Genomic DNA, 14,593 nt, shown 5'->3' on the forward strand with positions numbered 1-14,593 from the left:
CAAACATTATGCCCTGAAATGGGGGACTATGTATAAACACAGCTGTAATTTCTACATGGTGAAACCAAAAATTTATCAAAATACCCTTTAATAAAATCCGACAATGTGCATTTTAACCACATGTGATTTTTTTCTATTACAAATCTCAAATTGTGGAGTATAGAGGCAAATAAATAAATGATGGGTCTTTGTCTCAAACATTATGGAGGGCACTGTACCTCATTGGTGATCTTTGAACTACCTTTAATTAGACATTACTGGACTTTATCTTGCACTAAATGTTGTACCCTTTATGCTTTATCTATATACTGTGGATGGTTTGATTGTAATCATGTATAGTCTTTGACAGGATAGCATGCAACGAAAAGCTTTTCCCTGTACGTCGGTACACATGGCAATAATAAAAAATCACAATTGACCTGATGGTAGGAAGCTACGGTTATGTAAGGTTGTTTTTTGACTGGAGGCCTGTGACTCGTGGTGTGCCAGTGTTGGGATCAGTGTTAGTGCAGTTCTTTGTTGTTTATATAAATGATTTGGATGGGAATGTGCAAGGCATGATGAGTAGAGTTGCAGATGATACTAAAATAGATAGTATTATAGGCTTGGGTTTATGATTGTCTCATACAAAATACAGTGAAAAGCCTTGCTTTGTCACCATATTGCTATGGCTTCTGGTATTTTATATTTCCCTCCTTGGAAAATGGTTCTGACTGTCTAGCTTATCTATGCCTCTAATAATTTTATATACTTCTACCAGGTCTTCCCGCAACCTCTGGCATTCCAGAGAAAACAATCCAAGTCTGTCCAACCTCTCCCTCTATCTAATACCCCTTAATCCATGCATCACTTTAGGTAAACTATCTTTGCACCCCTTCCAAAGCCTCTGCATCTTTCCTGCAAGGAGGGGACCAGAACTGCACGCAGTACTCCAAATACAACTTAACTGTACAATACATAGATACAATCAATTCAAATTCAAGTACAACAGACAGAACAAAGGGGAAGATACAGAGTGCAGAACATAGTGCTCAGCAGAGTGTGGCATTTTAGTGCATCAGTTCCATAGACAAAGTCCAATGTCCACGATGGGGAAGAGATGAATCAGACAGTACCCTAGTTTCTGGAAGGACTGTTCAAAAGCCTGATAACAGAGGGAAAGACCTTTACCCTTTTGCTGGATAGTGACAGGGAGAAAGAGGAATAACCAGGCTTGGACAAGTTTTTGATTATGTTGGTAAGACGGGTAAGACTAGAAAAGGAACACATGGGGAGTAGCTTACCTGCAGTTTGAAGATTCAGTATTCATGCCATTGGACTGTGACTACCTAAGTGGAATATGAGGTGCTTATCTATCTGTGTTGCTGCCTTCAGGGATCCTTGGACGTGTATCTTCCTGGATCCTACCATTCACGGTGGATATCCTAGCCACCCTAACATTTTTTAGGATTAAGTACCATCTACCACTGCTCTGTCCATCGTACATTTCAATATCATATTGTTGTTCTGGGCCATCTCACTATCAACAGCACTACAATTTGAATGTGTTTGAAAGATTAATCAAAAAGAGCATGATGAAAGCTGCCCTTACAAAGCCATGTAGATTGCCCATGATTAAGTTTCTTTCCAAGCGCAAAATAGTTCTGGTACCCAGCAACTTTCCTACCATCGACATTAGATTAATAATTTTTCCAACTAATTTTGGACACTTGCTGATTAAGGGGAAAATATATAAACAATGAAGGAAGAAATAAAGGCTTCTCAGAGTTAATTGAGGAAGGGTGTGAGAAGACTCGGATTGATCTTAATTGCAACCTTGCATTGATTGCGATGAAAACCCTTTTTCTCTTCTGTGTATTAATTTTGTGATAAAATATAAAATTTGTTTGAGTTATAGAGTGATGATACAACATGGAACCAGGTCCTTCGGCCCAACTTACCCACATCGGCCAACATGTCCCAGCTACACTAGCCCCACCTGCTGGCATTTGACCCGTATCCTTCCAAACCTGTCCTATCCATGTACCTGTCTAAATTGTTTGGATAGTTAAAGATTTGGATAGTCCCAGCCTCAACTACCTCCTCTGGAGGCTTCTTCCATACACCCACCACTCTTTGTGTGAAAAAGTTACCCCTCAGATTCTTATTAAATCTTTTCCCTTTCACCTTAAACCTATGTCCTCTGGTCCACTATTCACCTACTCTCGGCAAGAGACTCTGTGCATCTACCCGATCTATTCCCCTCATGATTTTAGACACCTCTATGATCACCCCTCATCCTCCTGTGCTCCGAGGAATTAAGTTCCAGCCTACTCAACCTCTCTCTATAGCTCAGACCCTCTAGTCCTGGCAACATCCTCGTAAATCTTCTCTGTACCCTTTCCAGCTTGACAATATATTTCCTATAACATGGTGCCAGAACTGAACATAATACTCTAGATGCCGCCTCCCCAAAGGCCTAAACATCTGCAACATGACCTCCCAACTTCTATACTCAATACTCTGACTGGTGAAGGCCAATGTGCCAAAAGTCGTCTTGACTGCCCTATCTACCTGCAACGACTCCTTCAAGGAACCATGCACCTGCTCTCCTAGATCCCTCTGCTGTACAACACTCCCCAGAGCCCTACGATTCACTGTGTAGGTCCTGCCCATGACTTCCCAAATATTAAATTCCACCAACCATTCTGGCCAACCGATCAAGATGCAATTTAATACAGAGAAGTGTGAGGTGTTGCATTTTGGGACATTGAACAAGAGCAGGACCTACACAGTAAATGGTAGGCCTCTGGGTAGTGTTGTGGAGCAGAACGATCTAGGAGTACAAGTCGTGGGTAGATAAGGTGGTCAAAAAGGTTTTTGGCATTTTGGCCTTCATCAGTTAGAGTATTGAGTGTAGAAGTTGAGAAGTCATGTTGCAGTTGTATAATACATTGGTGAGACCGCATTTAGAATATTGTGTTCAGTTCTGGGCACCATGTTATAGGAAAGATATTGTCAAGCATGAAAGGGTTCAGAAAAGATTTACGAGGATGTTGCCAGGACTAGAGGGTGTGAGCAAAAGGGAGAGGTTGAGTAGGCTGGGTCTCCATTCCATTGAGCGCAGGAGGAAGAGGGGGGATCTTATGAGGTGTACAAAATCATGAGAGGATTCGATCGGGTAGATGCACAGAGTCTCTTGCCCAGAGTGGAGGAATCGAGGACCAAAGGACCTCAAGGTGAAGTGGAAAAGATTGAATAGGAATCCGAGGGGTAACTTTTTCACACAAAGGGTGGTGGGTGTATGGAACAAGCTGCCAGAGGAGGTAGTTGAGGCAGGGACTATCCCATCATTTAAGAGACAAGTCGGACAGGTTTGGAGGGATATGGACCAAGCGCATGCAAGTGGGACGTGTAACTGGGGCATTGTTAGCCGGTGCGCGCAAGTTGGGCTGAAGGGCCTTTTTCCACACTTTATCACTCCATGACTCGATGTGCTTGGATATATCTGATCAGGCCCTGGAGATTTGTCTACCTTCATACACGATAGTACCTTCAGCACTTCCACCGTAACACTGATTGTTCTCAACATTTCCGTTGACTTCCCCAAGTTCCTCTGTCCTCCTGTCTTTCTCCTCAGAGCAATACTTATTGACGACCTTGCCCATCTCCTGTGGCTCCACCCAGAGGTGACCACGAAATCCTGAAGGGTCCCACTTTCTCTCTAGTTATCCTTTTTTCCCCCTTATGTATTATAAAATCTCTTAGGATTGTTCTTGATGGTATCTGTCAGAGCTATCTCCTTTCTGCCCTTCTGATTTCCTTCTTTTTAGTTTATGCCTCAGTTCCCGAAACTCCTCCAGCGATGCACTTGATCCCAGCAGCCTATACCTGTCCCATGCGTCCTTATTCTTGACCAATGCCTCAATTTCCCTCGTCAGTCAAGCTTCCTTGTGTTTGCCTGCCCTACTCTTCACTCCAGCAGGGATGTGCATATCCCGAACTTTTGTTATCATACTTTTAAAAATGTCCTACTTGGCTGACGTTCCTTTCCCCTGAAATAACCTGCTGCAGTCAACTTGAGCGAGACCTTCTCTCATCGCCTCAAAGTTGGCCTTGCCCCAATTGAGCATTTTAGTTCTGTCCTGCTAGAAGTAAAGGCCAGTTGTTGGTTTTGTTTATTTAACGGCTTTTCTAACCTCCATCAGAACTTTACATTTTTTGTATAATGCACTTTAAGATATCTTTTGAACGATCCCACTCAAATTTGACCTTCCACGCAACAATTGACCTCTCGGTGCTTTCTATCAAAATCGCACCTTGCAGTCATCTGTGTTTAATTTTTTTTTTCATGATTATTTCTGCATTCGGCACGTTTATTACAGGTCATGTCTCTTGTAATTTGTGAGAGTGATCCTTTTTACTGACCTCATCTTTAATTTGGCATCTGCCCCAGGCCGCCCCTGTCCTCGCATCCCAGCAAATCTACCACTGAAACAAAACTGATGCCCTGTCCCCATCCTGCTTTGTTCATTCTCCCTGATTTTATTTCCATCTTTTCCCCAGGATCCTGTTATTCTGTACTTTACACATTTTCTGTTAATCATTCAGCACAAGAAACTAAACGCTTTATTTGTTTATCAAATGAAGCGATGTGCGCTTGCTTTCCCCCTTAATTTCCTCCTCTTTGAACGAGGAAGGGAATTGAGTGGCATGGGACTTGAGGCTAGATGCAAGATCTATTGGGAAAGGTTTTACTTAATCAGCACAATTTTACTTAAAAAAAAAATGTTTTTAAAAAATCATCACTGACATAATCTACTTGCTGATTTGTTTGCCTTCTAATTTACCTGATAGAAAAGAGAAAGTTATTGTGGTTTGAAAACATTTTAATTTTTCTATTTTTCAATAGCTTTTTTGGGAGAAACGGCTGCAAGGTTTGAGTGCATGCGACATTGCTGAACAGATCATTAAATCAGTAGAACTTCCCAAAGGGTTGCAAGGTAAGATCCACTGATGATGTGATAATCAACAGGATAATGCGATTAAAGCAGTTTGTCCCAGATTAGCAAGTTACTTTTGTGCACAGTTTCTGATTGGCAATATTGAGTTTTTAATGGTTCTTTATCTTCTCAAATTCTTGGCTACTCTCAATAATAAACATTCCCAGATGTATTCATGTATGTCTGGTCTTGGAGTTGTGATGTGTCAAAACGCCTGCAGATGCCAATAAATCTTGATGTGAGGCAAACTGAGTTTAAAAAAAAAAAAAAAATTCTAAACTAACTTCTTAGGAGGTTCTTGGGCATTTGATTTGTAAATAAATTGAACTACAGTTAGAAGTTTTCTATTTTCTGCTTAGTTGGACATGAAATTGCTTTTTCATCATTTTCGTCCCTGCCTTTTCGGAAAGTTGGTAATTTGAACATTTATTTTCATAGATTAAGATATATTTGAGTTTAGATGTTGGGAGGCAGCAAAACTTGGAGATATCGGAATAATTAGCATTGATATCCTGATTTATTACAGAGCATTATATTAGACTAGTCAGACCATTGTATCCTGTCCATTCAGGAGATTTCAATCATCCTTGGTGTTGTATAGCTATACAGCACAGAAACGTTACAATTGTACTCATTTCAATGAGTTTCTCTAGCAGCTCAATCCATATACCCTCTATGTGGAAGAACTTGTCCTTCAGATCTCCATAAAATGTACCCCTCTCACATTAAACCTATGCACTCCCCTACCCAAGAAAAAAGACTGTGATCATCCACGTTTTCTGTGCCATTCATTTAAAAAACATATCCAAGGTCACCCCCTCAGCCTTCACTTCAGTTTCGGAACATCCAGTCTCTTTGTATGACTAAAGGGCCTGTCCCACTTAGGCGATTTTTTTCGGCGACTGCCGGAGACTGTCACAGTCGTAGCAGGTCGCCGAAAAAGTGGCGACTGAACCCCCCTACGACAATGTCTACGACAACCTACCACCTAGTTGACATCAAGTTATGGCAAGCTACCGACAAACGGCGACCCAATCGCGCGACTTAGGACGGCACCTATGACAATCTACCACCACACAGGCGACAACGTACGACAACCGAAGTCACCAGCGACAAGCAACGACCCTGTCGGCGACAACTGAAGACAATTCAGTCACTGGTACCTGTCGACGGTTAACAGTTAGTCGCCAATGGAATTCACCAAAGTCAGCACCCGGAGACAACCAATGTCACTTGGCGTCATCCTGGCGACAACCTACGACAGGAGAAGACAGCCAATGTCAAGCCCACTGTCGCCGAAAGGTTTTGAACATTTCAAAATCCAGCAGCGACAAGAAAAAAAGTTACGACACTTGTTGAGACAACTCACGACAATACAGGCGTCACCCGGCGACCATGTGGTGACAGCCTATTTTCCGTCTTGTCACCAAAAAAATCGCCAAGTGGGACAAGCCTTTCAAGCCCTCCAGTTTTAGCAACATTCTTGCCAATATTCCTGCACGCAAACTATCTTAATCACATTCTCCCTATTATCATGGCAACCAAAACTGTACACAATGCTCCCCAAGTGCGGTCTAAACTGTGTCCGGAAGTGGCGTTGAAGGACGAGAAGCCGAAGCAAAGAAGAGGAAGCCAAATAACCGAACGGAAATGAAGCCGAAACGCCAAATAACCGAAAGCATACGAAGCCGAAACGCCAACTAGCTGAAAGGGTGGGACGCCTAAAAGCAAACTAACCAAAAGGGTGGGACGCCTAAAAGCAAACTCACCGAAAGGCCGCTCTGCCGAAACACCAACTCACAGAAAGGCTGTGTCGCCTACAAGCCAACTCGCCGAATGGCCGCTCTGCCGAAAAGTCAAATAATGAACATGACGTCACTGGTGGGGGGGGGGGGGGGGCGGGACTTGTCAGCGATTGGTCCAGACCCCCGCAACCATCACATCACTGGCCAGTGGAGACGGGAGGGTGGGGGTCATTTTCCCACACAAGCCATAGGTGACTGGGCATTCTGAACCCGAGCACTAAGTTGTAAGCGGTCAAAGGAGCGCATCCCTCGGGATAGCCCCCACTCTCCCACGGCCACGACCGCCCTCCGCCTCGCCTGCCCAGTGCGACCACACTTTGACGGGCTGTGAGTCGGCAGCGCCGGGTGGAGCAGAGGTGTGGGACCGGCTGGTCCCTCTGCCCACCCAGAGTCACTGACAGCAGTCCATGTGAAAGATCAGTACCTACCAACAATGAAGGCACTATGAAACCAGCTGCCACAAGCCCTTCCCACAGGACGAGGTCGGTCAGCATTAAAACTCAAAAAAGAGTTACTGATTTAAAAACAAAAATGTTACATGTATAAATAGTTCTTACACTCGGGAACCTGGTAAATTAGGTGGTGGGATTATTTCCCTGTCCTAACTATGCCTTTGCTTTAGCCGGTGGTTACTGATCTTCCACATGGACCACTGTCAGTGACTGGGTGGGCGGAGGGACCAGCCTGTCCCACGCCTCTGCTCCACCCGGCGCTGCCGACACACAGCCCGTCACAGTGCGGTCGCACGGGGGAGATGAGGCGGAGTGCGGCCGTGGCCGTGGGAGAGTGGGGGCTGTCCCGAGGGATGCACTCCTTCGGCCGCTTACAACTTGGTGCTCGGGTTCAGAATGCCCGGTCACCTATGGCTCGTGTGGGAAAATGACCCCCACCCTCCTGTCTCCACCGGCCAGTGATGTGATGGATGCGGGGGTCTGGACCAATCACTGATAAGCCCTGCCCCCCGGCGACATCATGTCTGTTATTTGACTTTTCAGTAGAGCGGCCATTCGGTGAGTTGGCTTGTAGGCGACGCAGTCTTTTGGTGAGTTGGCGTTTCGGCAGAGCGGCCTTTCAGTGAGTTTTCTTTTAGGCATCCCGCCCTTTTGTTTAGTTGGCTTTTAGGCGTCCCACCCTTTCAGTAGTTTGCTTTTAGGCATCCCACCCATTCGGTTAGTTAACGTTTCGGGTTCGTATGCTTTTGGTTATTTGCCGTTTCGGCTTCGTTTCCGTTCGGTTGTTTGACTTCCACTTCTTTGCTTCGGCTTCTCGTCCTTCGACGCCACGTCCGGATAACGTCTAAACAATATCTGTTCTGCTATAATTCTTGTACCCGATGCCCGGATCAATTAAGTCAAGTGTACCACATTCCATTTTCACTACCCTGTCTACCTGTTTCACTTTCAGGGAACTGTGAGGTTGTACCTCTAGGTCTCAGTTCTATAACACTCCCCAGGACGTTGCTATTCACTGCGCAAGTTCTGCCTTAGTTTAACTTCCCAAATGAATCACTTCTATGTTAAATTAAATCTTCCATTCTTTTGCCCACTTTCCAGTTGATCTAGATTCTGTTGTGAACCGCCTTCACTGACCATTCAACATCAGTGTTGCTATTGGCTGTAAGCTTGATCATCATGCCATCTACAAAGTGATCTTTGTCCTCCAATCTGAAAAATAACCCTGTGCCACTATCCTTTGATTCCTTCCATCAAGCCAATTGTGTATCTAGTTGCCCAGCACACCTTGGATCCCATGTGATCTAACTTTGTGGACCAGCCTACCATGCAGGACCTTTGTCATCATTTACCACCCTGACCCTTGTCAATCCTTTTGACCATCTCTTCAAACGACTCGATCTAATACGCAAGACATGATTTCCCACAAGCAAAACCATACTCGCTATCCCTAATCTTCCTTTCCTTTACAAATGCAGATGGATCCTGTATCTCAATCCCATCCAATAACTTTTCTAGTACTAATGTCAGGCTCGCTGTCTCGCAGTAGGTTTCTGGCTTGTCCTTGCAGCCCCTCTTAAATAAAGGCACAGCATTAGTCACGCTCTGGTATTTTGGTCCCTCACCCATGATTAAAGATGATATAAAAATCTTTGCTAGGGCTCTCGAAATTTCTTCCCTTGTTTCCCACAACATCCTAGGATATACTTGTTCATGCTGCAGGGATTTATCAACCTTGGTGCACTTCGAAAAGACAAATACATCTTTCAAACTCTATATTTCAGAACATTCCTGTTCTATTCCCTGAATTTGACTCCACACATGGACAATCCCATGCATTCTTTAACATCCCTTTATCCTTTTGCTTATAATACATTTATAGAATTTATAGAATTTTTTAGATTCTCCTTCATTTTAACTAAAAGGATATCTTGCGCCCCCTTTCTGGCTTCCTGATTTTCTTCTTAACGGTATATCTATGCCCTTTATAGTCAACAGACTTGTTTGATCCCATCTGCCTATATCTCACATATTCCTCTTGGCCAGAGCCTCATTATCCTCTTCCTTTATACATACACAACGCACAAGGGCATCCACATTAACAATATATTTGCATTGTGGTTACTGCATTACATGTGCAGGGGGCAACTTGAGCATGTTACCTAGCAAGACTAATTCAAAGGAGAAATGAAGAAGACAGTGTTATCAGGCTGGGAAAATGGGGATTACAACTTTGATGGAAAAGAAAATGGTAATAGGATAATAGCAGCTTCATGAACTATTTGAAAATAATTATTACTAACTTATTTTGTCCCCTTTGCCGTTTCACTGTTGTCAACTCTATATGCCAAATTTTCCAGAAGGACAGCACCGACTTATTGCTATTGCATTACCTTGCAAGAGAAAAAATTAAGATCGTAGTTATGCCAAGTTAAATATATATTAAAATCAATTTAGTTGTAATATGATCTGTTATTGGAGGAAAATTACTTCTAAATTGGATACAAATATTAATTGCTATCTTTCCTTCTTTAAAAAAAGGTATTGGCCCTGGCAACACAAATGAAGCCTTATTGTCTGCAATAGCAAGTGCCTTACACACCAGTTCTGGACCCATTATAGGACAACCGTCTCCAGCTGTAGAGAAAAATCCAGCGGTTTGGCTCAACGTATACCAGCCAATGTGTAGAGCATTTGTTGTCACAGATAAGGATATCAGGTGGGGCTCAAACTTCAAACAAATCTTAAATAAGAAAGTTACATTTTGAACGGGCTGTATTAGAATGGTAATGTTACCAGTTCAGGCTGTAAATCTATGCAAGTTCATTTGGGCATAAATTTATAGTTTATAATAATCATGTTGTTTACTTGAAACCATTATTATCTTGTGCCTCCCTTGGAGCAAAACAATGATTTATGGGATTATAGTTCATCGGGCCTTCTGGTACTTCAGATATTTGCGTATTTTAACAGGCATCTGAACGCTGAATATTACAGCAAACCAATCTCTTCTCTTCAGATTATATTTGTGTATCTTGATGTAGCCATTATTTTGAGTTAATGGTTTCAAATCCAGTAGAATTTCAATTATTTTAAGTTTGACAATATTGATTGTATTTTCTGAATTAAACCACTTCTATAAATTCTAATATCACGGGTAGTAACTGCTCATAGGGAGCCACCTAAAGTGGTGAGTGCCATCTCAAATTTAAAACCCATGTTTTCTTTTAATATATAAAAGTGGTTGAAAGTTGTTCAGGTCCAGCATTCACATAGCTTCAAATCATACTATGACCTCATACCTTTCAGAAGTCTATGATGCTTTTGACATTAATTTTGAGTATATGTAGCTTAACAAAGGAAGTGATAGTAAGCTGAAATCCTTTTCAGGTCCAACACTGCCTTTATGTTTGCAATTTCATATACTAGCAAAAACATTCATGTTCTCCTGATATTTTCTTTAAAAAAAAAAAATTGTATTGAAAAAAAATCCAAAGAATGTATCAGGAGAGCCACATAAGCTTGATGGCAACTATATTAACTTGTTTTTGTATTTGATATTTTCTTGAACTGATTTGTTCTTGGTATTAGAATTTAATAGTAAGAAATTAAACTTTCATTTACCAGGGGAATTAATAAAATAGGCGTGCCTCTTTACTACTGTTTCTCTGTAAATATTGGTTGTGACATGCGTATGAATTTAAGATTTTTATGCTCATTTTGATGACGAATAGGTTTGATAATTAGGAAGTTGCCATGACTTGTGTAATTCCATTGCATTGTCAATATGGGAAAGTTAATGATGATGTCTTGAGGACTGTCTATTACAGTCAGAGGTTCTGGATTTCCTAAAATGTATGAAGGCGGATAAAACTCCAGGGCCGGACTGGATATATCCAAAGTCACTGTGGGAAGCTAGAGGAGAAATTGAAGTAGTCCTGGCTAAGATATATAAATCATCCCTACAACCATCAGGCTATTAAAGACTACAACCTTCAAATTGTTTCCTCTAGTGGGAGAGTCTTGGTCTAGAGGTCATAGCCTCAGAATTAAAGGACGTTCTTTTAGGAAAGAAATGAGGAGGAAATTCTTTAGTCAGAGGGTGGTGAATCTGAGGAATTCTTTGCCACTGAAGGCTGTGGAGGCTGTCAGTAGATATATTTAAGGCTGAGATAGATAGATTCTTGATTAGTGCAGGTGCCAGAGGTTATGGGGAGAAGGCTAGAGAATGGGGCTAGGAGGGAGAGATAGATCAGCCACGATTGAATGGCGGAGTAGACTTGATGGGCCGAATGGCCTAATTCTGCTCCTATCACTTAGGATCTTATGATCTTACAGCTCAGTTAACGGTCTTATGATCTTACAGCTCAGGTCCTGGCAAAAATGTTCATAAATCTCTGAGCTCTTTCCAGCTTAATAGCATCTTTCCTACTGCAGGGTGACCAAAACTAAACACTACTTCAAGTGCGGCTTCACCAAGTCTTCCTATTTCAAGGTTCTGATGCATACAGTCTTGTAAAATTGTAACATAATACCTCAACTTCTATATTCAATATCCTGGATCATGTAAAGACTCCTCCACCATATCTGAGCCAATTTGAGGGTTGTAGTCTTTAATAGCCTGATGGTTGTCGAGAAGAAGATGGTACTGAACCTGAACATTACAGTTTTCTGGCTCCTATACCTTCTTCCCTATGTCAGGAGAGAAATGAGAGTGTGGCCAGGGTGGTGTTGGTCTCTGATGATGCTGGCTGCCTTTTTGAGGCAGTGACTCTTGTAGATCACTTTGGTAGGGAGGTCAGTACTGGATGGACTGGTCACTGTTTCAATGGCCCAGGTGCTGTTATGGTGTATCAGCGCCGGTGAGCGGGCCGTGAGCTCGCTTCCTGCACCTTCGGAGGTGCGTGGGGTTCTGGCTGTGGGAGAAACTTGGGCACACAGGCTGAGCTGTGTGGGGGGGGGGGTGGGGGGGGAATGGGATTAAAAGGATGACGTGTTCGCAGTTCATTGTGTTGGTGGGGTGGGCCGCTGGAGGCCCTACAGCAGCCGGGGAATCGCTTGGATCAAACACCGCTGGATGCCCACGGAGGTTAGACAAGCACGTGGATCGACATTTTAAGAACTTAGATTTAGGTTTATTATTGTCTCATTTACTGAGGTACAGTGAACACTTTGTTTTGCATGATATCCAATCAGATCAGACAATATTATACAATCACATCAAACACAAGCACAATAGATAGAACAAAGGGGAAGATGCGGACTGCAGAATACAGTTCTCAGCAGCACAGTGCAACAGGTCCATAGGTAAAGTCCAATATCTGTAATGGATTAGAGGTGAATCAGGCAGTTCTCCAACCTGTGGAAGGACCATTCAAAGCCTATTAACAGAGGGGAAGAAGCTGTTCCTGAGTACAGTGGTGTCCTTCTGCTGGACAGGAGCAGGGAGAAGAAGGAATGACTTGCCTGGGACACGTCTTTGATTATGTTGGCTGCTTTTCTGAGGTAGTGTAAAGTGTACATGGAGTCAATGGTGGGACGTATAGTCTGTGTGATGGGCTGGGCTACAGCCACAACTCTCTGCAATTTCTTGCACTCTTGGGCTGAGCTGTTCCCAAGCCAAGCTGTGATGTAACCCGACAGTATGCTTTCTGTGTTGCATCTATAGAGGTTTGTAAAGGTCATTGAATATGCCAAATTTCCTCAGTTTCCTAAGGAAGTAAAGGCATTGGTGTGCCTTCTTGGTTATGACATGAATATAGTTGGTCAACAACATCATTGGTAATATTAACTTGAAATTCTCAACTTCTTCAAATATACAAGATGGCACTGAAAACCTGATGCCTCTTGTGTACTGCCTCAGTGTAATCTACTATTCTTACACTCTTGTACTTGGTTATGATTGTGCTCATGTATGGTAAGATTTTACTGAATTGTACGCAAAAATTAATTTCACTGTACCTAGGTGCATATGACAATAAAGTACCATGGAACCGTTGATAATGTTGGATACAAAATCTGGCTGAGGCTTATATTGATGTTTATCCCTACTAATCACAATACTAAGGATTCCAAATGTATATCCTGTGCCAAACCTCCTACAATAAGTACTTGAATTTATATTAGCAGAATGTCCAAGGTATTTTATTGCAATATTAATTTAGAAGGATGAGAGGGTATCTTATTGAAGCATATAAGATTATTATTAGATTGGACATGCTAGAGGCAGGAAACATGTTCCCGATGTTGGGGGAGTCCAGAACCAGGGGCCACAGTTTAAAAATAAGGGGTAAGCCATTTAGAACGAAGATGAGGAAACACTTTTTCACCCAGAGAGTTGTGAATCTTAGGAATTCTCTGCCTCGGAAGGCATTGGAGGCCAATTCACTGGATGCTTTCAAGAGAGAGTTAGATAGAGCTCTTAAAGATAGCAGAGCCAGGGGATATGGGGAGGAACCGGGTACTGATTGTGGATGATCGGCCATGATCACATGAACTCAGAGCTCCCGTGGAATTTGAAGCAACAGCAACAAAGAGAAGCAGGAGAAAGCACTGATTGGCTCTAGCCCGAGTGGGAGGAGAGTTTGAAGTGAGTCAGAGGGGGGAAACCGTTTAAAACTGAGGAATTTGGTTTGTAAATTGGTAAATTAGCCAATTTATCAGTCAATATAAGCAAGACGACTCTTAGGGAGCGGCAGTGAGGGAAGTGCTTGTGAGGGAAGTGCTTGTGACGGGAAGTGTGAGTCTTTGGCTCGAGAGTCTTTGGCTCGAGAGTCTTTGGCTCGAGAGTCTTTGGCTCGAGAGTCTTCGGCGAGGAGGCTGAGGAGAGGAGGCTACGCATAAAGTGCGAGAGGACGGAACGCGGTGAACACATGTTGGGGCAGATGAGACAGTGTGAGGCTTGCAGAATGTGGGAGTCCAGGGACACAGATGGAGCATCTGGCTGCTACAACTGTGGCAAGTGCTTCCAGCTTCAGCTCCTAAAGGACCGTGTTGGGGCACTGGAGAAGCAGCTGGATGACCTCAGGGCCATCCGGTAAATCGAGAGCTTCCTGGACAGGACCTACAGTGAGGTAGTCACACCGAGGTTACGGGAAGAACCAAGGTGTGTGACAGAGAGAAAGGGTGGAAATCGGGGAGTGCAGAAGACTCAGGTGGCTGTGCCTAATGAAAACAGGTACGCCCACTTGGGAACTGTCCGGGGAGACAATGTTTCCAGTCCGAGTGGCGGACACGTCAGTGGCTCCAATCCTGGAGACGGGACTCGACCGGCGAGACCGACGTCGGGCAGAGCCCTAGTGGTGGGTGACTCCATTGTCCGAGGAGCGGACTGGAGATTCTGTGGCGGCTGACG

The 14,593-nt window shown here is 43.4% G+C and overlaps 1 protein-coding gene across 1 annotated transcript in view; it reads left to right on the forward strand.

Moving 5' to 3' along the window:
- LOC116980822 (methyl-CpG-binding domain protein 2-like) overlaps positions 1-14,593 on the forward strand; it is a 95,723-nt gene that overhangs the window by 47,874 nt on the left and 33,256 nt on the right. Inside the window, exons 5-6 of the mRNA XM_033033428.1 lie at positions 4,892-4,982; positions 9,781-9,958. Coding sequence (XP_032889319.1) covers positions 4,892-4,982; positions 9,781-9,958 — 269 coding nt within the window. The remainder of the gene's footprint in view (positions 1-4,891; positions 4,983-9,780; positions 9,959-14,593) is intronic.

The sequence above is a fragment of the Amblyraja radiata genome, chromosome 1, assembly GCF_010909765.2.
Source record: "Amblyraja radiata isolate CabotCenter1 chromosome 1, sAmbRad1.1.pri, whole genome shotgun sequence".
Classification (NCBI taxonomy): Eukaryota; Metazoa; Chordata; class Chondrichthyes; order Rajiformes; family Rajidae; genus Amblyraja; species Amblyraja radiata.